This window comes from Panulirus ornatus, chromosome 28 (genome assembly GCF_036320965.1).
Source record: "Panulirus ornatus isolate Po-2019 chromosome 28, ASM3632096v1, whole genome shotgun sequence".
Taxonomy (NCBI): domain Eukaryota; kingdom Metazoa; phylum Arthropoda; class Malacostraca; order Decapoda; family Palinuridae; genus Panulirus; species Panulirus ornatus.
Window position 1 is genome coordinate 18722178 of NC_092251.1, and position 26083 is coordinate 18748260.

At 40.9% G+C, this 26083-nt stretch overlaps 1 protein-coding gene across 2 annotated transcripts in view; it reads left to right on the forward strand.

The window, feature by feature from the left end:
* Hira (histone cell cycle regulator-like protein) overlaps positions 1–26083 on the forward strand; it is a 539085-nt gene that overhangs the window by 403710 nt on the left and 109292 nt on the right. For both annotated transcript variants that reach the window (XM_071678795.1, XM_071678796.1), the window contains exons 13-14: positions 7469–7709; positions 24540–24695. In XM_071678795.1, coding sequence (XP_071534896.1) covers positions 7469–7709; positions 24540–24695 — 397 coding nt within the window. The remainder of the gene's footprint in view (positions 1–7468; positions 7710–24539; positions 24696–26083) is intronic.

The following is a 26083-nucleotide window of genomic DNA, read 5'->3' on the forward strand; positions in this document are numbered from 1 at the left end:
GTAACTGTTCTCTCCATTTTTGAGATGGAACAGCTACAGCCAAGTTGAAAGAGGGATGAGTTGCCTGAAGCTTTGGCATAAGTGGGCAGTTGCTGAAAAGTGGCGTTGATGCTTCACCCTAGGGCTTCATGCAGCTATGTATACCATTTGACTAAAGGGACCTGTTCACCTCGATTTGGAAAGGTAAAGAATACTAGCACTTGCTTTAAAAACCTCTAGGTTCTTATGCTGATCATTGTATGAAAAAAGAATTGTACCTCAGATATTACTTGTCAAAAACTGTTCTCCTATATTACTGTCATTGGAAATATGAATCACACCATGTGCTTCTCATCTCGCCCTGAACAATATACACCCATGTACAAAAATTCAAGTGATGAATGGATTCTTCACTTTCATGTCATTGTAGAAATCCACAATCAAATCTCAAGGATATTATTTGCTGCTTATATAAATTATCCTGAGAATCATAAAATATTTCTACTGCTATTTAGACTACTTTTGCTCTTATACCTTTCTTTTGACCTCCTGCTACATACTTTCATACTTCTCTCAATTGCTTTCACTCCTTCCTCATATGTAGCCTCCCTACACCTCTCTGTTCTCATTGACTAGCAGTTTAATATTTTCATTCCGCCTCTTACTACTGTTTCTTATACTTCCACATGCCAAACACTTCACCTGCTCATTAAGGACTGTTTTCTAATATCCCTTTAATCCTCTTCAACTCTCACCTTGTGCTCCTCTTCACTCTGTCTCCTTTGCTGTTGCAGCACAGAGGCCTGTTTTTCAAATGTGCACATTTTCACCACCTTTCTCACACTGATGTCACTTCCTAAGCCCACCACAAACTTTCACACTTGCCATCTAAGAAATTGTTTGACATTCCACCTGCCACCGTTCTCAGCACACAGCAGTTTTGCTCCATTCTTATTTATGTCATGAACTCAGTTTATTATACTCTCAGTTGCTACATTACCCACCCTTGCTTATAGATCCTCTAAGTCTTGCATGATAACTGCCAAAGCACTCACTCATTCCACTTTTTTCAGTTCCAGGTGCATATGCTCTAACTGTCATCCATCTTTCACAACTTACTTTCATTTTTCCCCACAGCAGTCTGAAACTCCCTTTTGTACAATCTTTCACACAGCATCTCTCCTTTCACCTTTGTCCTCTCACTAATCCATGATGTTCTTAATCCATTCTTCTTTCTACTTCAGCTTCGTTTCATTCAGAGCTAGAACATCTAGGTTTCTCACTAAGGTAGTGCCTATTTCTCCCTTTTTTCATCCTTGTTACAGCAGCACACATTCAGGTGCCATGGTCTGAACCTTTGCTGACAAATCCTCACATGGCTTTTTTTTTCTGCTGCTGTCTTTGAAAAGCAAAATACAAGAGGGGAAGGTTTCCAGCCACCCTGCTTTTGCCTCTATTAGTCTCTTCATGTGACATGCAAGAGATATGTGGGTAGTTTTCTCAGTCACCTATCCCCTGTAATAAAGGAAATTTGTGAATTGATATAAAGAGTCTCATGAATTAAATGCTTAGTGTTATTTGAGGGGTGGGGAGAAAGTTTATGTTTGTGGTTTGAGTTCCAGCAATCCCATGTAGATGGGGCAGAAAGGAAGGACAGCATTCTGGGCCAATGATGGGAATGTGACAGCTGCTGCAGTGCTAACTCACCATACTGCTGTCAGTATTCTTTCCAACACCCTTGCAATAGTACCTCACTGGTTGGTGCTTGTCTACTACCACCTGGAACATGAGAGATGGGGTGAAAGAATATTGAAATTTAGAGCCGATAAGTAAATACTTTTGGAAAAAGGTGAGCAGAGTGAAGTGAACAGCTGGGACAAAAGTGAATGTAGCAGAATGGGCAAAAGTGGAGGAGACATTTAGAGCAAGAATTGAGGAGGCAAATGGGGCAAAAGTGAATGAGGTAGGTAGAGCACCAGAGAAGGAGGCAGATGGGGCACCAGAGAAGGTGGCAGATGGGGCAATGGAGGAAGCAGATGGGACACCAGAGAAGGAGGCAGATGTTGCAAGAGTGATGGAGGCAGATGGGGCACCAGTGAAGGAGGCAAATGGAGCAAGAGTGAATGAGGCAGATGAGGTATCAGTGAAGGAAGCAGATGTTGCAAGAGTGAAGGAAGCATATGGGACAAGAGGGATGAGAGCAGATGGGACAAGAGGGAAGGGAGTGGATAAGACAAGAGAGAAGGGAGCATATGGGGCAAGAGCAAAGGGAGCAGGTGAGACAGTAATGAAGGGTGTAAATGGAGCAAGAGTGAAGGAAGCAGAGGGGACAAGAGTGAAGGAAACAGATGAGACAAGAATGAAGGGAGCAGGTGATGCAGGACTGAGGGGAGCAGGTGGGACAACAGTGAAGGGAGCAGATGGGACAACAGTGAAGGGAGCATATAGAGCAAGAGTGAAGGGAACAGATGGTACAAGTGAGGGGAGCAAGTCGGGCAGGAGTGAAGAGAATAGATGAGACAATAGTGAAAGGAGGAGATGGGCAAAAATGAAGGGAGCAGATGAAGTTGGAGTGAAGGGAGCATTTGGGACGAGAGTACAGGGATCAGAAAAGGCAAATGTGAAGGAGGTAGATGGGGCAAGAATGGAAGGAGCTTATAGATTGATAATGAAGGGAGCAGGTGGGACAAAAGTGAAGGGAGCAGATAAGGCAAAAGTGAAGGAGGCAGATGGGGCAAGAGTGAAGGAAGCAAATGGGGCAAGATTGGAAGGAGCATATAGGGCAAGAATGAAGGGGCCAGATGGGACAATAATGAAGGTAGCAAAGGGGCAAGAGTAAAGAGAGCTTAAGGGACAAGAGTGAAGTGAGCAGATGGGAAGAAGAGAGAAGGAACCAGATGGGTCAAGAGTGAATGGAGCAGTTAAGACAAGAGTGAAGGGATCTGATGGGGCAAGAGTGAAGGGAGCAGATGGGGCAAGAGTGAAGGGTGCACTTGGGACAAGAGTGAAGGGAGTAGATAGGGAAAATTAAGGAAGCAGATGGGGCAAAAGAAAAGGGTGCAGATGGGGTAAGAGTGAAAGAGCGGATGGGACAATGGTGAAGGGAGCAGATGGGAAGAGAGCATATTGGGCAAGGGTGAAGGGAGTAGATGGGGAAAATTAAGGGAGCAGATGGGGCAAGAGTGAAGAGAACAGATGGTTGAGTGATGTGAAGATTGTTGGGAAACATGGGAACAGAATTCCTGGGTTTAACATGAGGTGGCATGCCTAGTGAGACAAGTCATGTTGTATGTTATGGTAAATGGAGGGCATGTAACGAAACTCTTGCATTAAAGAAGTTGGCAAAGCAGCAGGACTGGAAGGATTTTCAGTTGAGTATCTCACTCGGCTTGTCAGAGTGTTTGACATTTGAGTGGCACAAGGTGAGATTCTGGAAGATTGACAAATGCATGAATGGTGCCCTTGTATAGTGGTAAGGGGGACAATAATTAATGTTCCTATTACAGAAGTATAATTCTGTTAAATATACCCAGTTAGTGAATAGAGTGATGATCGAGAGGATGGTGGTGTGTGCAAAATGTCTGACTGGGAACTTCAATGTGACTTTAGGAGTGGTAACAGAGAATGTGTGGACAAGATGTTTGCTTTTTGCCAGAAATTTTGGAGACAGAAAGATTAGTGTGTGAAATTTATAGATGTGGAGGAAGCACATAATTGAGATGACAGAGATGCCTTGTGAAAGCTGCTCTAGGCATGGTGTGGGAGAAATGCTATTAAGTACAGTGATAAGTTTTTACTAGGAAAGTAAATCAGTAAGTTGTTTGTGAGTAGAAGGAAAAAGGGCAAGTGATTCCCAGTGAAAGTGGGTCTCTGTTAGGGATGGTTAATGTCTCCTAGGCTATTTGATCTGTTCCTGGACAGGGTGAAGAGGAAGGTAAATGTCAGGGATCTTGGAGAAAGTAGGGATGCAGTCTGGTAGGGATTTGGGGCTTAGGAGTTGAGTCATTTGTTTTTGCAGATGACATATGATATATGTCTGGTGGCTGACTCTATAGAGAAACTCCAAAGGCTGGTGTCAAAGTTTTGGAGAGTTTGTGGAGGGAGGAAGTTGAAAGTTAATGTGAATGTAATGAGGTGTGGCAAGGGGTGTGAGTGTAAACTTAAATGGGAGGACAGTGAAGTGGAGTGTTTTATGTATTTGAGAGTGGACATGGCAGAATATGGCACCAGGGGAGCTGAAGTGAGTTATTAGCTGCACTAAGGAGTGTGTTTAATGAGGCGTAATTGTCTGCAATGGCAAAGATGGGTATGTTTGAAGGAACTTTATAATTGTCCAAATAGAGATGTAGAGACATGAGTCTAAGGCTGTGAATGCAAAGGAAAGAAAGAGGATGGATGTTTTAGAAATAAAATATTTGTGGACAGTATTGTGTGAAATGGCTTTATTTTGTAAGAAACTACATTGTATCTCCCTGCTTAAGTTATATTGTCATTCTTTACATGATTAATGTATCTCTCTCCACATATCATCCTTAAGCATTTAATTTCCAACACATCCACCCTCTTCCTTTCCTTTGCATTCAAGGTCCAACATTTATTTTCATGCAGCATTGATGAGACTTTGTTTCTTCATATGCGTACGCTCAAGAGAGCCTACTTCAAAATATTGCCAGAATGGTTGGGCTAGCATTATGATTCCACCGTTTATGTTCTTTGATGAGTAATACTGTATCTCTCCACTGCTATGTATATCTTATAATTGTCAGTCCGAGGTTCATCAGGGATTGAACTCAGTCATTCATCTAGTTTTCTTTCAAATGTTTTTGTAGTTATTCCATTTATGTATTGTCTCTTTCCCAGTATTGCACAGAATAATCTTTCTTTTTTACTAGACTCATATAAATATTATTTTTGTCTGATGTTGCTTTGGAATACTTCATGGTATTACTCCCAACTTAATAATTCTTTATCATCCTTGCAGATGTGCTTTTGAATCTAAGACATTTTCTTGATGCCCTCTACTTGCTACCATACTAATATTATCCTGTGTTTTTCCCTTCTTTCCAGGCTGTACAGTTCGAGTTCTTTCAACCTCTTGTGGTAGTTCATTTCTTCCAGACCATCAGTTTTGCTTGTGATTATGTTTCTGGAATTTTTCAAGCACCACTTTTTATTCCATTTTGTTTGATTGATGACCATACAGTATAGCAGTACTCAATTTTGCCCTTTAACATAAATTGAATATTTTCATCGTTAGCCTCCTCAATTTACAAATTCTCAATATAGAACCACTGATTATTTGGTTAAGATTACTATCTTATGATTATTTTTTGAGTTCTATGTTCTTATGTATAATAACTCCTAAGTAGTTGACTTTTTCTTCTCTCTATGTTTTTCCCCATTAAGCCTTTTCAGGGAGATGCTTATAAATTGTTAAGCATTCCATGGCCTATTTGTTTGAATATTTCATCATCAAGCTCCATTAGCTTTATTTCTGCTCAATTATAGATTATGTTCAGGTCTTTTGCAGTTTTTCTGTGTTTCCCATCCTGTCACATTATTCATTCTTATATAATCCACCGAGATCCAGACTCCTTTGCTTCACTTTTTTGCTTGTATCTGAGATCACTATTACTAACAGAATTGAGAATAGTGCTGTTCCTTGAATTAGTCCCTGTAGAACATCTGCTTCTCACATTGTTCCATTTGCTGCCATTCTGAATATTCAGTTGGAAACTGTTTTATCCAATTTTTACTGTATCTTTGATATATTGTTTTGTCACTTGCTCTGATAACACAAGTTTACTGGGTCAAATGCTGTAGCAAATTCAAGAAAAATGTTGTCCATCCCCTTTCTCTGCAATACAAAGTTTTGAATGCATCATTGTAGTGAATTGATAGTTGTGTGGTTGTAAGTGAAGTCTGATTAAGAAGGTTAAACAAGGTGTTCTGAAGTGGTTCAGGCAGTTGGAAAAATGAGAGAAGAAAGACTGGTGAAGTAGATGTACTGTATGTATGTCAGAAGTAGAGGCAGCAAGGGGTAGAGAAACACTGGGAAGGAGATGGAAGGTTGTAGTAAACAATGCTTTAGGGTGTCAAAGCCAGAACATTGATTAAGTTTGAGGGAGGCATTGGTAAGAATGAAGTAAATCAGTGTGGCGTTTGGGACACAATGTGCAGTCAGTGTGCTGAACATAGGTAGATAAAGCATTGAAGGCTAACCATAAACTGGTCTTTGTGGTCTTTGGATCTTATGTGTTGATGATGGTTTCTAGTTTTGGTGCATAATGCATATTTTTTTTTCAGGAAAGGCAGTTAGATAAAAAAAAAAAGCATGTACAAGACACTTGAAGATGTCAAGTTCTTTGTTGCATGTGTGACTTCTCGGCTTTATCTGATGGAAGATTGAGCATTTCCCATATGTTGACATTGTTCAGTACTTGTATAGATGGGGTATTGAGTTAGATAGTTGCATGTGTATTTTATAGATGTTTTAGTTTTGTAGTTATTGATGTACACTTTGCTGATGATGGAGTGATTTTAGTGGTGTCTGTGGAGGTCTTTGTGGTGGCTTTTATGGAAATGAAAGAGTCACAGATTTAGGGGCCAAAGGCTCTGTTTTTTCTACTGCTACCCTTTTATATGTGTGTATGGAAAGAATGCTGAAAATCTTGTAAGGGTCCACTTCCCTTATTATTGTGGTCCAAAGTTATAGTAGGTTTGATGCATAGATCAATAGTTTCTTAGGTTTTCAGGACACTTGTGCTCCATGTTTCAGTCTTTGGATGCATAGGTGACAAAATGCCTTTAGGCACCACTCACACAGGCAAGATGATTAGATTCACATACCTATTTTGAACCAGAGATTTCTGCCTTGAAACTGAAGTGAGTCATGTTATCTGACTCAGTCCAGTGGCACTCAGCATGTGACTTAATTCCCATATGTTAATTCTCCTTCAGGTATTCTTTCAGAGAGGAATAGCCATAGGTGGAGAGGACTAGGGGCATTTATAGAGATGCTAAGGATAAGATAAATTTCTTATTGGTGGCTTGCTAGGAGGAAGCTTTTTGAGTGTAAAGTTGGAGGGTGAATGCGTTAGCAAATTGCATTTGTATATGACTTCATATCACCATGTACTTTGTTTTTTATATTTCACTAAAACTTTTGGGTATTTTGAATGGTAATATTTCTTCACAGCTCATTTGTACTAGTGCATCTAGAAATTGTTGAAAGTTAGAGTTCAATTTTTATGACTATCACATACTACATTGTTCCTTCAGTTTACTTTTTTTCATATAGAGGACTTAATTCTTACTTCATAGGAGTTATACATTCTGGTGTCAGAAATATTTCTGTTGTCTCATGATTCAGCAAAAGTTTTAATTTCTTTATCATCACATCTTGGTATATAGTAATTGCACCTGGTATGATTATGAAATTTTAGGAAACTGGTTGGAAGGCATTATTCCAAATTATTTACTTTTTCAGATACCAGGAGAAACTTCTAATGATATTCCACCACCTTTATTGGTAGTAGAGAATGACTACCGCATTGGTAGTCGTGTTGGTGGTGGTACACCTAATCTGCATCGGGTTAGCAGGACACAATTAAATGTAGTGAGCTGGGTGGCTTACCTTACCTCCCAGGTTACAGCAGCTACAGCTACATCTGGCACTGCTGCATTCACATGTCAGGACAAGTCACTTCACATACTTGACATTAAGACAGGTATGCTAAAAACTTTTGTGAGGGGAAATATAACTGCCGTAACCTGGGTATGTAGGAGAACAGTATTGTATTTGAGCATTTTATTATGCATTAGATGTAGATACTTAGACTGTAAAAAAATTGAAAACCTACATTTGTAGTGGCACTTATGATTCACTCACAGAAACTAAGGATTTGATTAACCACAACATTTTTTTGTACAGATTTGATGATTCCTTCCCTAAAATCTTCTTTTTCAAGTTTTTCCATATAGTAGCATTGAGGTAAGTATTGATGGGTATTGATATTTAATAGAAATCAGTAAGGAATTTTTCTGAAAATCCAAAGCCACTTTAAACTTTTCTGAGGATAAAAGCAACCTTTGGGTATTGGTCGTTGAAGGCTTTCTGTTGAAGCTGGTTTAAATATTGAATTACTTGTAAAATTTTGGTTTTACAAATATGCATTACCTATCTTATGTTAGCCACCATCATCATTGATAGACTCAAAACAGTATTGAACAGTCATCTTGCACACCATAAGCAGCAATCTGGCCTGATGATGATGCTTATCAGCAGATGGTATATGGTTACGTGATCCAATTGTCATCATGTCTCTTAGTATATGATCCAGTAATGCCCTTTGATCCTAATCCCTACCCACCCACATGTAATGTATACGATCCTAATCCCTACCCACCCACATGTAATGTATACGATCCTAATCCCTACCCACCCACATGTAATGTATACTTATGTATGCAGTGTTATTGAATTCTACCTGCTTGCAGTTACTTCACACGTGAAAATTCATCTCTGGCAAAGCTGTGCCATTGGTAGTATAGTTTGTGAAAGAACGTGTTACTACAGAGGAATCCTTGCTACCGGAAGTAGTGTATCCTTAGGTTGCAGGAGCCTTTTTAGGAAGATCTTAGGTAACACCATAACTCTTTCATAAAAATTGGTCCTGGGGTAATTACAAAGAAACTTATGTCTGCAACTTTCCTCGAAAAATGTACAGTATTCACAGTCACCATTCCTCCTTTGTCACATAGCTGAAAGCTTCTCCCCATTTTCATTTATACCTGGGACTTCATGCCCCTAATTATGCCATCATTTGCTTCATACCCAGCTTTGCATTCATATCCCATAGCACTAAAATTTTATCCCTTGCACCAGAACTGTTAAAGCACTGACACATATCTATCAAAATGCATTCCTATCCTCTTCAGTCCTGTCATCACTTGGTAGATGGGGGCTAACATTTACCCACCTCTTATTTTCTGCTATAAAGACAAAGAAATAGAAATGAATTCTAACTGAATCAGACCATTAGATCTCTTTGAGGGTGTTTGTGATAGAGGAAGAGATACAAGTTTCATAGATCAAAGTGGTAAGAGTAGAAAGACACATATTAATGTAGAAAAATACTGTAAATTTTCAAGTAACTAGGAGGCTTTAATAATGTCACTTGTGGATTTCAATGGAAATATGTATTGTCTGTTTTTAGATGTATCCATGGTTCTACTTTCAGCCACGCTAACTGTTAACTCAGATAAATATTGACAATCCTGTTGAATAAAAGTACCTTGAATCACTATAGTTGAAATGCTTGCCCACAAGTTTGTAACCATTACTATGAATGAAATCAGACAAGGTGCAACCAAGACGAGGAGAAAGGAGAGATACGTAGTATGTTTTAGGAAAGGAATCTGAACTTTTTAGCTCTGATTAAAACAAATCTCAAAGGTAAAGGGGAAGAATTGTTTGTGAATTTTGTAGGAGTGAAGTCGGGTTGACGAGAGGGCAAATACTAAGAAAGGAGGAGCACTGCTACTGAAGCAGGAGTTGCAGGGATGTGTGAAGTGAGCTCTGGGTCAGCCTGATTAAAATTGAAGATGGATTGCAAGAGATGGGTGATTATTGGTAAATATGCACATGGTCATGAGAAGAAAGATGATGAGAGGCAAGTGCTTTGGGTGCAGCCAAGTGAGTGTGTCAGCACGTTTGATATATTATGTGTGTATACAAATTGGAACATCAGTGAAGGGTGCAAAACGGGAAGTGGCAACAGGTAGTGATGAAGTGAAGCAGAGTCACAGTGAATACTTTGAAGGGCTGTTGAATGTGTTTGGTGATAGAGTGGCAGATGTTGTGTATTTGGGTAGGGTTGGTATGCAAAGTGAGAGAGTCTTGGAGAGCGGTTTGGTGAAAAGAGACAAGTTGGTGAAAGCCCTACATAGGATGAAATGTGGAGTAGATGATATTGCAGATGAATTTGTTGAGAAAGAGGTTGATTGCGTTGTTTGGTTAGTTTGGATTTTCAGTGCACGTATGGATCATGATGGGATGTCTCGGGATTGACAGAATGCATGTATAGTGCCATTGTATTAAGGTTAGGGGGATAAATGTGAGTGTTCAAACTACAGAGGTTTAAGTTTGTTGAGTGTACCAGATACGATATATGGGAAGTTAGTGATTGAGAGAATGAAGTCATGTACAGAGCATCAGATTGAGGGGAGCAGTGTGATTTTAGAAGTGGTAGAGGATGTGTGGATCAAGTGTTTGCTTTGAAGAATATGTGAGAAATACTTAAAGAAGCTGATTGATTTGTATGTGGCATTAATAGATCCAGAGAAGGCATATGGTAGATCTGATAGAGATGCCTTGTTGAAGTTCTTCATACAATATAGTGTGGGAGGAAAGCAGCTAGAAGTAGTGAAAAGTTTTCATCAAGGGTGTAAGGCATGTGTACGAGTTGGATGAAAGGAGAGTTAAGGTCTTAAGGGTATATGGTGTGGTAGGTAAGCTGCGAGAAGCAGAAAGTTTTTAGCAAGTATGTAAAGCATGTGTACGAATAGGAAGAGAGAAGTGTGATTGGTTCCCAGTGAAGGTTGGTCTGCTGCAGGGATGTGTGATGTCACCATGGTTGTTTAATTTGTTTATGGAGGGGTGATTAAGGAGGTAAATGCAAGTTTTGGAGAGAGGGATGAATATGCAGTCTGTTGGAGATGAGAGGGACTGAGAGGTGAGTCAGTTATTGTTCACCAGTGATACAGTTCTGGTGGCTGACTCAAGGGAGAAATTGCAGAAGTTGGTGATTGAGTTTGGAAAAGTGTGTAAGAGGAGAAAGTTGAGAGTAAATGTGAATAAGAGCAAGGTTATTGAGAGACAAGTTAATTGGGATGTAAGTTTGAAAGGAGAAAACATATCTGGGAGTGGACATAGCAGCAAATGGAACTATGGAAATGGAAGTGCGTCACAGGGTTTGGAAGGGGGCGAAGGTTTTAGGAGCAGTAAAGAATGTGTGGAAGGGGAGAATGTTATCTAGGAGAGTAAAAATGGGTATGTTTGAAGAAATAGTAGTTCCAGCGATATTATATGGTTGCAAGGCATGTGCTATAGAGAGACTTTTGGATGTTAATGTGCTGAGAGGTGCAAATGGAGGGATGTCTGATCATTATCTTGTGGAGGTGAAGGTGAAGGTTTGTAGAGGTTTTCAGAAAAGAAAAGAGAATGTTGGGGTGAAGAGAGTGGTGAGAGTAAGTGAGCTTGGAAAGGAGACATGTGTGAGGAAGTACCAGGAGAGACTGAGTGCAGAATGGAAAAGGGTGAGGAATGGGATGTATTTAGGGAAGCAGTGATGGCTTGCGCAAAAGATGCTTGTGGCATGAGAAGCGTGGGAGGTGGGCAGATTAGATTAGGTAGTGAGTGGTAGGATGAAGAAGTAAGGTTATTAATGAAATAGAAGAGAGAGGTGTTTCGACAATTTTTGCAGGGAAATAGTGCAAATGACTGGGAGAAATAGTGCAAATGACTGGGAGATGTATAAAAGAAAGAAGCAGGAGGTCAAGAGAAAGGTGCAAGAGGTGAAAAAGAGGGCAAATGAGAGTTGGGATGAGAGAGTATCATTAAATTTTAGGGAGAATGAAAAAATGTTTTGTAAGGAGGTAAATAAAGTGTGTAAGACAAGAGAACAAATGGGAATATCTGTGAAGGGAGCTAAAGGGGAGATAATAACAAGTAGTGGTGAAGTGAGAAGTAGATGGAGTGAGTATTTTGAAGGTTTGTTGAATGTGTTAGATGATAGAGTGGCAGATATAGGGTGTTTTGGTCGAGGTGGTGTGCGAAGTGAGTGGGTCAGGGAAATTGATTTGGTAAAGAGAAGAGGTAAAGAAAGCTTTGTGGAACATGAAAGCCAGCAAGGCGGCGGGTTTGTGTGGTGTTGCGGTGGAATTTATGAAAAAAGGGGGTGACTGTGTTGTTGACTTGTTGGTTGAGGATATTCAGTGTATATATGGCTCATGGTGAAGTGTCTTAGGATTGGCAGAATGCATGCATAGTGTCATTATACAAAGCCAAAGGGGATAAAGGTAAGTGTTCAGATTGCAGAGGTATAAGTTTGTTGAATATTCCTGGGAAATTATATGGGAGGGTATTGATTGAAAAAGAGAAGAAGGAGTCACGCGGGGAGTGCTCATCCTCCTCGAAGGCTCAGATTGGGGTGTCTGAATGTGTGTGGAAGTAAACAAGATGAGAAAAAAGGATGTTTTGGCTCTCAGTGAAACGAAGCTCAAGGGTAAAGGGGAAGAGTGGTTTGGGAATGTCTTGGTAGTAAAGTCAGGGGTTAGTGAGAGGACAAGAGCAAGGGAAGGAGTAGCACTTCTCCTGAAACAGGAGTGGTGGGAGCATGTGATAGAGTGTAAGAAAGTAAACTCTAGATTGATATGGGTAAAACTGAAAGTACATGGAGAGAGATGGGTGATTGTTGGTGCATATGCACGTAGGCATGAGAAGAAAGATCATGAGAGGCAAATGCTTTGGGAGCAGCTGAATGAGTGTGTTAGTGGTTTTAATGCACGAGACCGGGTTATAGTGATGGGTGATTTGAATGCAAAGGTGAGTAATGTGGCAGTTGAGGGAATAATTGGTATACATGGGGTGTTCAGTGTTGTAAATGGAAATGGTGAAGAGCTTGTAGATTTATGTGCTGAAAAAGGACTGGTGATTAGGAATACCTAGTTTAAAAAGAGAGATATACATAAATATACGTAAGTAAATAGGAGAGATGGCCAGAGAGCATTATTGGATTACGTGTTAATTGATAGGTGCGCGAAAGAGAGACTTTTGGATGTTAATGTGCTGAGAGGTGCAACTGGAGGGATGTCTGATCAATATCATCTGGAGGCAAAGGTGAAGATTTGTAGAGGTTTTCAGAAAAGAAGAGAGAATGTTGGGGTGAAGAGAGTGGTGAGAGTAAGTGAGCTTGGGAAAAAGACTTGTGTGAGGAAGTACCAGGAGAAACTGAGTACAGAATGGAAAAAGGTGACAACAAAGGAGGTAAGGGGAGTGGGGGAGGAATGGAATGTATTTAGGGAAGCAGTGATGGCTTGCGCAAAAGGTGCTTGTGGCATGAGAGCATGGGAGGTGGGCAGTTTAGAAAGGGTAGTGAGTGGTGGATGAAGAAGTAAGATTATTAGTGAAAGAGAAGAGAGAGGCGTTTGGATGATTTTTGCAGGGAAATAATACAAATGAGTGAGAGATGTATAAAAGAAAGAGGTAGGAGGCCAAGAGAAAGGTGCAAGAGGTGAAATAGGGGGCGAATGAGAGTTAGGGTGAGAGAGTATCATTAAATTTTAGGGAGAATAAGAAGATGTTTTGGAAGGAGGTAAATAAAGTGTGTAAGACAAGGGAACAAGTGGGAACTTCAGTGAAGGGGGCAAATGGGGAGGTAATAACAAGTAGTGGTGATGTGAGAAGGAGATGGAGTGAGTATTTTGAAGATTTGTTGAATGTGTTTGATGATAGGGTGGCAGATATAGGGTGTTTTGGTCGAGGTGGTGTGCAAAGTGAGAGGGTTGGGGAAAGTGATTTGGTAAACAGAGAAGAGGTAGTAAAAGCTTTGCGGAAGATGAAAGCCAGCAAGGCAGCAGGTTTGGATGGTATTGCAGTGGAATTTGTTAAAAAAGGGATGACTGTATTATTTACTGGTTGGTAAGGCTATTTAATGTATGTATGACTCATGGTGAGGTGCCTGAGGATTGGCGGAATGCTTGCATAGTGCCGTTGTACAAAGGCAAGGGGAACAAAGATGAGTGCTCAAATTACAGAGGTATAAGTTTGTGAAGTATTCCTGGTAAATTATATGGGAGGGTATTGATTAAGAGGGTGAAGGTGTGTACAGAGCATCAGATTGGGGAAGAACAGTGTGGTTTCAGAAGTGGTAGAGGATGTGTGGATCAGGTGTTTGCTTTGAAGAATATATGTGAGAAATACTTAGAAAAGCAAATGGATTTGTATGTAGCATTTATGGATCTGGAGAAGGCATATGATAGAGTTGATAGAGATGCTCTGTGGAAGGTATTAAGAATATATGGTGTGGGAGGCAAGTTGTTAGAAGCAGTGAAAAGTTTTTATCGAGGATGTAAGGCATGTGTACGTGTAGGAAGAGAGGAAAGTGATTGGTTCTCAGTGAATGTAGGTTTGTGGCAGGGGTGTGTGATGGCTCCATGGTTGTTTAATTTGTTTATGGATGGGGTTGTTAGGGAGGTGAATGGAAGAGTTTTGGAAAGAGGGGCAAGTATGCAGTCTGTTGTGGATGAGAGAGCTTGGGAAGTGAGTCAGTTGTTGTTCGCTGATGATACAGTGCTGGTGTCTGATTCATGTGAGAAACTGCAGAAGGTGGTGACTGAGTTTGGTAAAGTGTGTGAAAAAAGAAAGGTGAGAGTAAATGTGAATAAGAGCAAGGTAATTAGGTACAGTAGGGTTGAGGGTCAAGTCAATTGGGAGTTAAGTTTGAATGGAGAAAAACTGGAGGAAGTAAAGTGTTTTAGATATCTGGGAGTGGATTTGGCAGCAGATGGAACCATGGAAGCATAAGTGAATCACAGGGGGTGAAAATTCTGGGAGCCTTGAAGAATGTTTGGAAGTCGAGAACATTATCTCGAAAAGCAAAAATGGGTATGTTTGAAGGAATTGTGGTTCCAACAATGTTGTATGGTTGTCAGGCGTGGGCTATGGATAGAGTTGTGCACAGGAGGATGGATGTGTTGGAAATGAGATGTTTGAGGACAATATGTGGTGTGAGGTGGTTTGATCGAGTAAGTAATAATAGGATAAGAGAGGAGTATGGTAATAAAAAGAGTGTGGTTGAGAAAGCAGAAGAGGGTGTTTTGAAATGGTTTGGTCACATGGAGAGAATGAATGAGGAAAGATTGACCTAGAGGATATATGTGTCAGAGGTGGAGGGAACGAGGAAAAGTGGGAGACCGAATTGGAGGTGGAAAGATGGAGTGAAAAAAATTTTGAGTGATTGAGGCCTGAACATGCAGGAGGGTGAAAGGTGTGCAAGGAATAGAGTGAATTGGAACGATGTGGTATACCGGGGTCGGCATGCTGTCAATGGATTGAACCAGGGCATGTGAAGCGTCTGGGGTAAACTATGGAAAGTTCTGTGGGGCCTGGATGTGGAAAGGGAGCTGTGGTTTCGGTGCATTATTACATGACAGCTAGACACTGAGTGTGAACGAATGTGGCCTTTGTTGTCCTTTCCTAGCGCTACCTTGCACACATAAGTGGGGGAGGGGGTTGTTAATTCATGTGTGGCGAGGTGGCGATGGGAATGAATAAAGGCAGACACTATGAATTATGTACATATGTATATATGTATATGTCTGAGTGTGTATATATATGTATACGTTGAGATGTATAGATATGTATATTTGCTTGTGTGGACGTGTATGTATATACATGTGTATGTGGGTGGGTTGTGCCATTCTTTTGTCTGTTTCATTGCACTACCTTGCTAACGCAGGAGACAGCGACAAAGCAAAATAAATAAATAAAAAATTGATTAAGAGGGTGAAAACATGTACAGAACATCAGATTGGGGAAGAGCAATGTGGTTTCAGAAGTGGTAGAGGATGTGTGGATCAGGTGTTTGCTTTTAAGAATGTATGTGAGAAGTACTTAGAAAAACAAATGGATTTGTATGTAGAATTTATGGATCTGGAGAAGGCATATGATAGAATCGATAGAGATGCTCTGTGGAAGGTATTAAGAATATATGGTGTGGGAGGCAAGTTGCTAGAAGCATTGAAAAGTTTTTATCGAGGATGCAAGGCATGTGTACAAGTAGGAAGAGAGGAAAGTGATTGGTTTGCAGTGAATGTCGGTTTGCGGCAGGAGTGCATGATGTCTCCATGGTTGTTTGATTTGCTTATGGATGGGGTTGTTAGGGAGGTGAATGCAAGAGTTTTGGCAAGAGGGGCAAGTATGAAGTCTGTTGTGGATGAGAGGGCTTCAGAAGTGAGTTAGTTGTTGTTTGCTGATGATACAGCACTGGTGGCTGATTTGGGTGAGAAATTGCTGAATCTGGTGACTGAGTTTGGTAAAGTGTGTGAAAGAAGAAAGCTGAGCGTAAATGTGAACAAGAGCAAGATTATTAGGTACAGTAGGGTTGAGGGACAAGTTAATTGGGAGGTAAGTTTGAATGGAGAAAAACTGGAGGGAGTGAAGTGTTTTAGATATCTGGGAGTGGAGTTGGCAGGAGATGGAACCATGAAAGCGGAAGTGAGTCACAGTGTGGGGGAGGGGCGAAAGTTCAGGGAGTGTTGAAAAATGTGTGGAAGGCGAGAACATTATCTTGGAAAGCAAAAATAGGTATGTTTGAAGGAATAGTGATTCCAACAATGTTATATGGTTGCGAGGCTTGGGCTATAGATAGGGTTGTGTGGAGGAGGGTGAATGTGTTGGAAATCAGATGTTTGAGGACAATATGTGGTGTGAGGTGGTTTGATTGAGTAAATGATGAAAGAGTAAGAGAAATGTGTGGTAATAAAAAGAGTGTGGTTGAGAGAGCAGAGGAGGATGTATTGAAATGGTTTGGTCACATGAAGAGAATGAGTGAGGAAAGATTGACAAAGAGGATATTTGTGTCAGAGGTGAAAAGAATGAGGAGAAGTGGGAGACCAAATTGGAGGTGGAAGGATGGAGTGAAAAAAATTTTGACTGATTGGGGCCTGAACATGCAGGAGGATGAAAGGTGTGCAAGGAATAGTGAATTGGAGCTATGTGGTATTCCGGGGTCGATGTGCTGTCAGTGGATTGAACCAGGGCATGTGAAGCATTTGGGGTAAACCATGGAAAGTTTTGTGGGGCCTGAGGGAGCTGTGGTTTCGGTGCATTATACATGACAGCTAGAAACTTGAGTGTGAACGAATGTGTCCTTTTTTGTCTCTTCCTAGCACTTCCTCGCATACCTGCGGGGAGAGGAGGTTTGTCATTTTATGTGTGACAGGTTGGCAGCGGGAATGAATAACAGCGGTAAGTATGAATTATATACATGTGTATATATATGTATATGTCTGTGTATATATATGTATATATCCATGCGTGGCGAGGTGGCGATGGGAATGAATAAAGGCAGACATTGTGAATTGTGTGCATGGGTATATATGTATGTGTCTGTGTGTGTATATATATGTGTACATTGACATGTATAGGTATGTATATTTGCGTGTGTGGACGTGTATGTATATACATGTGTATGGGGGTGGGTTGGGCCATTTCTTTCGTCTGTTTCCTTGGGCTACCTCGCAAACGCGGGAGACAGCGACAAAGCAAAATAAATAAATAAATAAATCTGTGTATGTATATATATATGTATATGTATATGTGCGTGTGTGGACGTGTATGTGTATACATGTGTATGTGGATGGGTTGGGTCATTCTTTTGTCTGTTTCCTTGCGCTACCTCGCTAACACGGGAGACACCGACAAAGTATAATGAATGAATAAATGAATATTATTTTTTTATTATACTTTGTTGCTGTCTCCTACGTTAGTGAGGTAGTGCAAGGGAACAGAAAGAATGGCCCCACTCACCCACATACACATGTATATGCATAAACGCTCACATACGCACATACCTATACATTTTAATGTATACATACAAATACATACACGGACATACACATATATATACTCATGTACATATTCATACATGCTGCCTTCATCCATTCCCGTAGCGACCCCGCCACACATGAAATGACACTGCCATCCCCTAGCACTAGGAAAAGACAACAAAGGCCACATTCGTTCGGACACAGTCTCTAGCTGTCATGTAATAATGCACCAAAACTACAGCTCCCTTTCCACATCCAGGCCCCACAAAACTTCCCATGGTTTACCCCAGACGCTTCACATACCCTGGTTCAATCCATTGACAGCACATCAACCCCGGCATACCATATCATTCCAATTCACTCTATTTCTTGCACACCTCTCACCCTTCTGTATGTTCAGGCTCCGATTACTCAAAATCTTTTTCACTCCATCCTTCTACCTCCAGTTTGGTTTCCCACTTCTTTCCGTTCCTTCATGCATTTTCTCCATGTGTCCAAGCAATTTTATGACATCCTCTTGTGCTCTTTCAGCCACACTCTTTTTACTTCCACACATCTCTCTTACCCTTTAATTACTTACTCAATCAAACAACCTCACACCACATGTTGTCCTCAAACATTTTATTTCCAGTACATCCACCCTCCTCCATACAGTCTTATATATCGCCCATGCCTTGCAACCATATAACATGTTAGAACTACTATTCTTTCAAATATACCCATTTTAGCTCTCCTTGATGACGTTCTCTCCTTCCACATGTTCTCCATTGCTCCCAGAACCTTCACCCCCTCCCCTAACCTGTGACTCACTTTTGCTTTCATGGTTCCATCCGCTGCTAAGCCCACTCCCAGGTATCTAAAACACTCCTCTTCCTCCAATTTTTCTCCATTCAAACTTACATCCCAATTGTCCCTTAATCCTATTGAACCTAATAATCTTGCTCTTATTTACATTTCTCTCCACTTTCTCCTTTTCCAAACTCAGTCACCAACTTTTGCAATTTCTCTCACAAATCAGCCACTAGAGCTGTATCATTGGCGAACAACAATTGATTCATTTCCCAGGCCCTCTCATCCCCAACAGACTGCATACTTGCCCCTCTCTCTAAAACTCTTGCATTTTCCTCACAAGCCACTCAATTATAAACAAATTAAACAACCATGGGGACATCACACACCCCTGCCACAACCGACCTTCACTGGGAACCAATCACTCTCCTCTCTTCCTACTTGTACACGTTTTATGTCCTTGGTAAAAACTTCACTTCTTCTAGGAACTTACTCTTCTCACCATATACTCTTAAAACCTTCCACAAAGCATTTCTGTCAACCCTATGATATGCCTTTTCCAGATCCATGAATGCTAAATACAAATCCCTCTGTTTTTCTAAGTATTTCTCACTTACATTCTTTAAAGCAAACACCTGATCCACACATCCTCTACCACTTCTGAAACCCCATGCTCTTCCCAAATCTGATGCTCTGTACCTGCCTTCACCCTTACTTTTATTCCCTTTGCCTTTGTAAAGTGGCACTATGCATGCATTCCACCAATCCTCAGGCACTTCACTGTGGTCTTTACATGCACTGAATATCCTTACCAACCAATCAACAACACAGTCACCCACTTTTATAGTAAATGCCACTGCAGTACTATCGAAATCCACCGCCTTGCTGGATTTCATCTTCCACAAAGCTTTCACTATCTCTTCTATCTTTACCAAACCATTCTCCCTGAAGCTCTCACTTTGCACACCACCCTGACCAACACTCTCTATATCTGCCACTCTATCATCAAGTACATTCATTAAAACATCAAGATACTCACTCCATCTCTTTCTCACTTCATCACTACCTCTTACTCCCCACTTGTCCCCTTCACTAATGTTCCCATTTGTTCTCTTGTCTAATGCATGTTATTTACTCCTTTCAAAACATCTTTTTATTCTCCTTAGAATTTAATATGCTCTCTCACCCTACTCCCATTTTACCCTGTTTTTCAACCCTTGCACTTATGTCTTGATCTCTTGTTGCTTTCTTTTATACATCTCCCAGTCATATGCACTCCTTCCCTGCAAGTATCATCCAAACGCCTCTCTTCTATTTCACTAACAGCCTTACCTCTTCATCCTACTACTCACTACGCTTTCTAATTTGTCTACCTCCCACCTCTCTCATGCCACATGCATCTTTAGTGCAAGCTATCATTACTTCCCTAAATACATCCCATTCCTTACTCACTCCCCCCATATCATTTGCTCTCACCTTTTGCTATTCTACACTCAATCTCTCTGGGTACTTCCTCACACGTCTCCTTTCCAAGCTCACCTGCTCTCGCCACTCTCTTCTCCCCAACATTCTCTCTTGTTGCTTGAAATCCTCTACAAATCTTTACCTTTGCCTCCACAAGATAGTGATCAGACATCCCTCCAGCTGCTCCTCTTAACACATTAATACCCAAAAGTCTCTCATTTGCATGCCTATTAATTAACACGTACTCCAATAATGCCCTTTGACCAGCTAACATATTTATACCTATGTATACCTCTCTTTTTAAACCAGGTATTCCCAATCACCCTTTTTTTTTCAGCACACAAATCCACAGTCTGTTCACCATTTCAATTTACAACAATGAACATCCCATGCACATCAGTTATACCCTCAACTGCCACATTTAAATCACCCATCACTATAACCTTGTTTCGTGCATCAAAGCTGCTAACAAACTCACTCAGCTGCTTCCAAAACACTTGCCGCTCGTGATCTTTCTTCTCATGACCAGATGCATATGCACCAACGATCACCCATCTCTCTCCATCCACTTTCAGTTGTACCCACATCAATCTAGAATTTACTTTCTTACACTACATCACCTACTCCCACATCTCCTGCTTCAGGAGAATTGCTACTCCTTCCTTTGCTCTTGTCCTCTCACCAACCCCTGACTTTACTCCCAAGGCTTTCCCAAACCACTCTTCCACTTTACCCTTGAGCTTCATTTCACTCAGAGGCAGAACATCCAGGTTTCTTTCCTCAAACATACTGCAAATCTCTCCTTTCATCTCATCTTGGTTACATCCACACATATTCAGACACCCCAATCTGAGTCTTCGAGGAGGATGAGCACTCCCTGCTTGACTCCTTCTTCTGTTTCCCTTTTAAGAAATTTGAATACAAGGAATGGGGAGTTCCAGTACCCCTCCCACCCCTTTAATTGCCTTCTCCAGTGATTGGGGAATAAGTGGGAAGTATTCTTTCTCCCCTACCCCCAGAGGGATATTTGTATGTGTATTTATTTATTATTTTATTATACTTAGTTGCAGTTCCCTGCATCAGCGAGGTAGCGCCTGGAAACAGACGAAGAATGACCCATCCACTCATTTATTTTTATTATTATTTTGCTTTGTCGCTGTCTCCCGCGGTTGCGAGGTAGCGCAAGGAAACAGACGAAAGAAAATGGCCCAACCCACCCCCATACACATGTATATACACACACGTCCACACACGCAAATATACATACCTATACATCTCAATGTACACATATATATACACACACAGACACATACATATATACCCATGCACACAATTCACACTGTCTGCCTTTATTCATTCCCATCGCCACCTCGCCACACATGGAATACCATCCCCCTCCCCCCTCATGTGTGCGGGGTAGCGCTGGGAAAAGACAACAAAGGCCTCATTCATTCATACTCAGTCTCTAGCTGTCATGCAATAATGCCCGAAACCACAGCTCCCTTTCCACATCCAGGCCCCACACAGCTTTCCATGGTTTACCCCAGACGCTTCACATGCCCTGATTCAATCCACTGACAGCACGTCAACCCCGGTATACCACATCGATCCAATTCACTCTATTCCTTGCCCGCCTTTCACCCTCCTGCATGTTCAGGCCCCGATCACTCAAAATCTTTTTCACTCCATCTTTCCACCTCCAATTTGGTCTCCCACTTCTCCTCGTTCCCTCCACCTCCGACACATATATCCTCTTGGTCAATCTTTCCTCACTCATTCTCTCCATGTGCCCAAACCATTTCAAAACACCCTCTTCTGCTCTCTCAACCACGCTCTTTTTATTTCCACACATCTCTCTTACCCTTACATTACTTACTCGATCAAACCACCTCACACCACACATTGTCCTCAAACATCTCATTTCCAGCACATCCACCCTCCTGTGCACAACTCTATCCATAGCCCACGCCTCGCAACCATACAACATTGTTGGAACCACTATTCCTTCAAACATACCCATTTTTGCTTTCCGAGATAATGTTTTCGACTTCCACACATTCTTCAAGGCTCCCAGGATTTTTCGCCCCCTCCCCCACCCTATGATTCACTTCCGCTTCCATGGTTCCATCCGCTGTCAGATCCACTCCCAGATATCTAAAACACTTTACTTCCTCCAGTTTTTCTCCATTCAAACTTACCTCCCAGTTGACTTGACCCTCAACCCTACTGTACCTAATAACCTTGCTCTTATTCACATTTACTCTTAACTTTCTTCTGTCACACACTTTACCAAACTCAGTCACCAGCTTCTGCAGTTTCTCACATGAATCAGCCACCAGCGCTGTATCATCAGCGAACAACAACTGACTCACTTCCCAAGCTCTCTCATCCACAACAGACTTCATTCTTGCCCCTCTTTCCAAAACTCTTGCATTCACCTCCCTATTGCATTCACCTCCCTAACATCCCCATCCATAAACAAATTAAACAACCATGGAGACATCACACACCCCTGCCGCAAACCTACATTCACTGAGAACCAATCACTTTCCTCTCTTCCTACACGTACACATGCCTTACATCCTCGATAAAAACTTTTCACTCATATGCACAGATATATACATATATGCCCATAGTCACACATATACATATATATGTTTACACATACACTTACACGTAAACATACACAGACATATACATATATACACATGTACATATTCATACTTGCTTGCCTTCATCTATTCCTGGCACTATCCCGCCCCACAGGAAACAGCATCACTACCCTCACTTCAGCAAGGTAGTGCCAGGAAAACAGACCAAAAAGACCACATTTGTTTACACTCAGTCACTAGCTGTCATGTATGATACACAGAAACCACAGCTCCCTATCCACATCCAAGTCCCACAGACCTTTCCATGGCTTACCCCAGGTTCGGTCCATTGACTGCACATCAGTCCTGGTATACTACATTGTTCCAATTCACTCTATTCCTTGTATACCTCTTACCCTCCTGTATGTTCAGGCCCTGATACCACAAAATCTTTTTCATTCCATCTTTCCACCTCCAATTTGGTCTCCTGCTTCTACTTGTTCCCTCCACCTTTGATGCATATATTCTCTTTGTCAATCTTTATTTACTCATTTTGTCCATATGCCCAAACCATTTCAACACACCCTCTTCTGCTCTCTGAACCACACTCTTTTTATTTCCACACATCTCTCTTACCCTTTCATTACTTACCTGGTCAAACCTCCTCACACTACATATTGTCCATAAACATTTCATTTCCAACACATCCACCCTCCTCCATACAACCCTATCTATAGCCCATGCCTTACAACCATATAACATTGTTGGAACTACTATTCCTTCAAATATACCCATTTTTGCTCTCTCAGATAACGTTCTCTCTTTCCACACATTCTTCATTGCTCACAGTTCCTTCACCCTCTCCCTTGCCATGTGACTCACTTCCACTTCCATAGTTCCATTCACTGCTGAGTCCACTCCCAGATATCTAAAACGTTTCACTTCCTGCAATTTTTCTCCATCGAAACTTACATCCCAGTTAACTTGTCTCTGAACCCTGTTGAACCTAAAAACCAGGCTTTTATCCAATGTTTCTGCCACCATCTTGCAATTACCCCCTTTGTCACCACCTCTACCATCATATTTGCCTCCAACTCTTCCACAGCTTTTGCTAACCCTTATACCTCCTGTAGCACCATCTTTGCAGCCACTTATGCCAGTACCTCTGTTGTCCCCACTGTTACCAACTCTGCCTTCACCTCTACTGCCATTCTCAATGTTTCTGCCATCATCCCTGCAGTCACCATCTTTGCCACCACTACTACCTTTGCCTTCCTTATTTCACCAGCACTATTACCACCTCAGTCATCACTTTTGTACTTTCTCTTCCCAACCACAGCCACCTTATATGATGACTTTGGCTCCATATCTGTCACGAACATTGTAACCTCATCTTCTCTTATATTTGCTGCCATTATTGCTACCACCACTTAAACCACTTCTGCCGACCCCTTTGCTACCATCACTACTATCACCTCTACAACTGCCTGTGCCTCCATCTCTGCCACCACCTCAACCACCACATGTGCCACACCTCTTCCATGCCCTTTATCACTATTACTACCACCAACCTTGCCCTTACCTTTGCGAGCACTCAAGTTCAGTTGTTATCCCCTATCTGATGTAAATTCGTCGGTTTGTATGCTGATGCATGTTGATGAGCACTTCAGAATTGTACCAAAAGTAGGTTGCCCTGACTTACATTTCATTTCTCAGATATCATTTTGACCAGAAATTTCTTATATTCATTGAAATCATTGATTGGTGTTATTAGACTTTGCATGCTCAAGGTTATGCTGTGAATGAAGTCATGTTTGATAAGGCTGTATCATTAGGAATACAGTCTCATAAAAGAACTTTGTACCCCAAAGGCGTCTACATTTCCCTGCCACTGGAAATGGTGCAGCCTTGGGCTGTAGGAGCCTTTAGAAAGGTCCTAGGTAACACCACAACTCTATTAGCAGTTGGTCATGGAGTAACTATAAATGAAATAAATGTAATTGATTTTTATTCATCTGTGTATCACATGCAAAGTTCACACATACAGTTACATACTCGGCTCTGTTTCTAGCTTTCTACTTCAATTTTCTGTATAATTTTCAGGTGAGATGATGCTTCCACCACTTCAGTTGCAAGGCAAAGCTTCGCAATTGTTTGCTCAGGAGAGTTCTATTATGGTGCTGACTGTTGATGCAACACTTACAGTTTGGGATTTGACAAAAAAGAAGAGGATTCTTTCAGAATCTATTAAACATTTGGGTAAGATTTATTTTCACTGAACTGTCAGTTGTTAAACTTTGTCATGAGCTTCTTTCTATATTAGGCAAAATAAATGTTGTGTTAATGCTTTACTGCCAGAAACGTATAAGGATTTATCCAGTGCATTTGGTACCACTGTGTGAAATATTTTAACTATATACTGCATCTTTTTAAACATATTGAAAGTAAGTGTAAATGAAACAGTAGTGTGTATAGGCCTGCAGCCTTGGGCGAGGTAGGTTTCAGATTTTGTAATTTGTCAGAGTATCGATATGATTACTGCCAAAGGGACCTGATAGCAGATTGAATAGTTTATAGCTTCAACTATGGAGTTTTATTTTCCCAGTGTGTAAGTTCTTGGAAGTTTTAGGTAACATGACAAGCGTAGCTATTATGTTCCAGCATTGCACACAGTTTATGAACCTGTATTTACCTTTTTGTTTTGAAATTGAGGATAGTCTTACACTTGTAGGCCTCCATCTCTTGGACATTCTCTACTGTCTTACAATTCTTTAAGTTTGCATATGATGTTTGCATTAACCAAGTTCTCAATCTTTCTGTTCCTTTCATTCACCACACTTGTGCGATAAAAGTGCTTTTTTACATCTTAACAAGTTTCTTGCTTAATTTCATATTCCTCTGGTTGTTCCATCCCTATATCTCTGAAAGAATTGTTCAGTGTCTATGACCTCAGCACCTTTTAAAAAGGTTCATCTGATGTGTGTCCTTTGTCCTTTCCAGTTTGTTAATTTACTGTCCATTGAAGGAGTTTCCTCCCCTTATTGCTGCCTGAAGATCCAGCTTCTTTACCAGTTTTGAATGTGGTACAATGTCAAATTCTTTTTGACAGTCCAGGAACATAATCCACCCATTCATCTCTTTTCTGAAATGGATCTCATTGTCTCTTTAAAATCTAAGAGATTTATAATGCATGACATTCCATCCCTTAATCCATATTTTGTCTAACTTTTGTGTGTCTATATGTCTGTCTGTGGCCACATTCCTGTTAGCATGATATCTCAAGAACAGTACAAGTTGAAACTTATTACTCACACCATTGTTACCCTCTTTGAAGGTAAGGAACAGTAGATTTTAGGACATTTAATTGCTTATAGGTGCATACTGATTGACAAAATATGATTTCTTTGCAAGTGCTCCAATATAGAAGTGCTAAATGATGGAAAGTTTAGTGTATAAGGTAAAGTGCATTAGGCAGATAACTATCATGGCATACAAATTTATGAAAATAAATGAGCTCATGATCCCCTATTTTTTTTCCAGGACACCAGGCATTGCAACTACCTCTAATTTATGTAGATTTTAACTTAAGCTCTGTCGGGAATTTAGGTTATAGAAATGAATGAAAATTGTATCAGTAAAGTCATTAT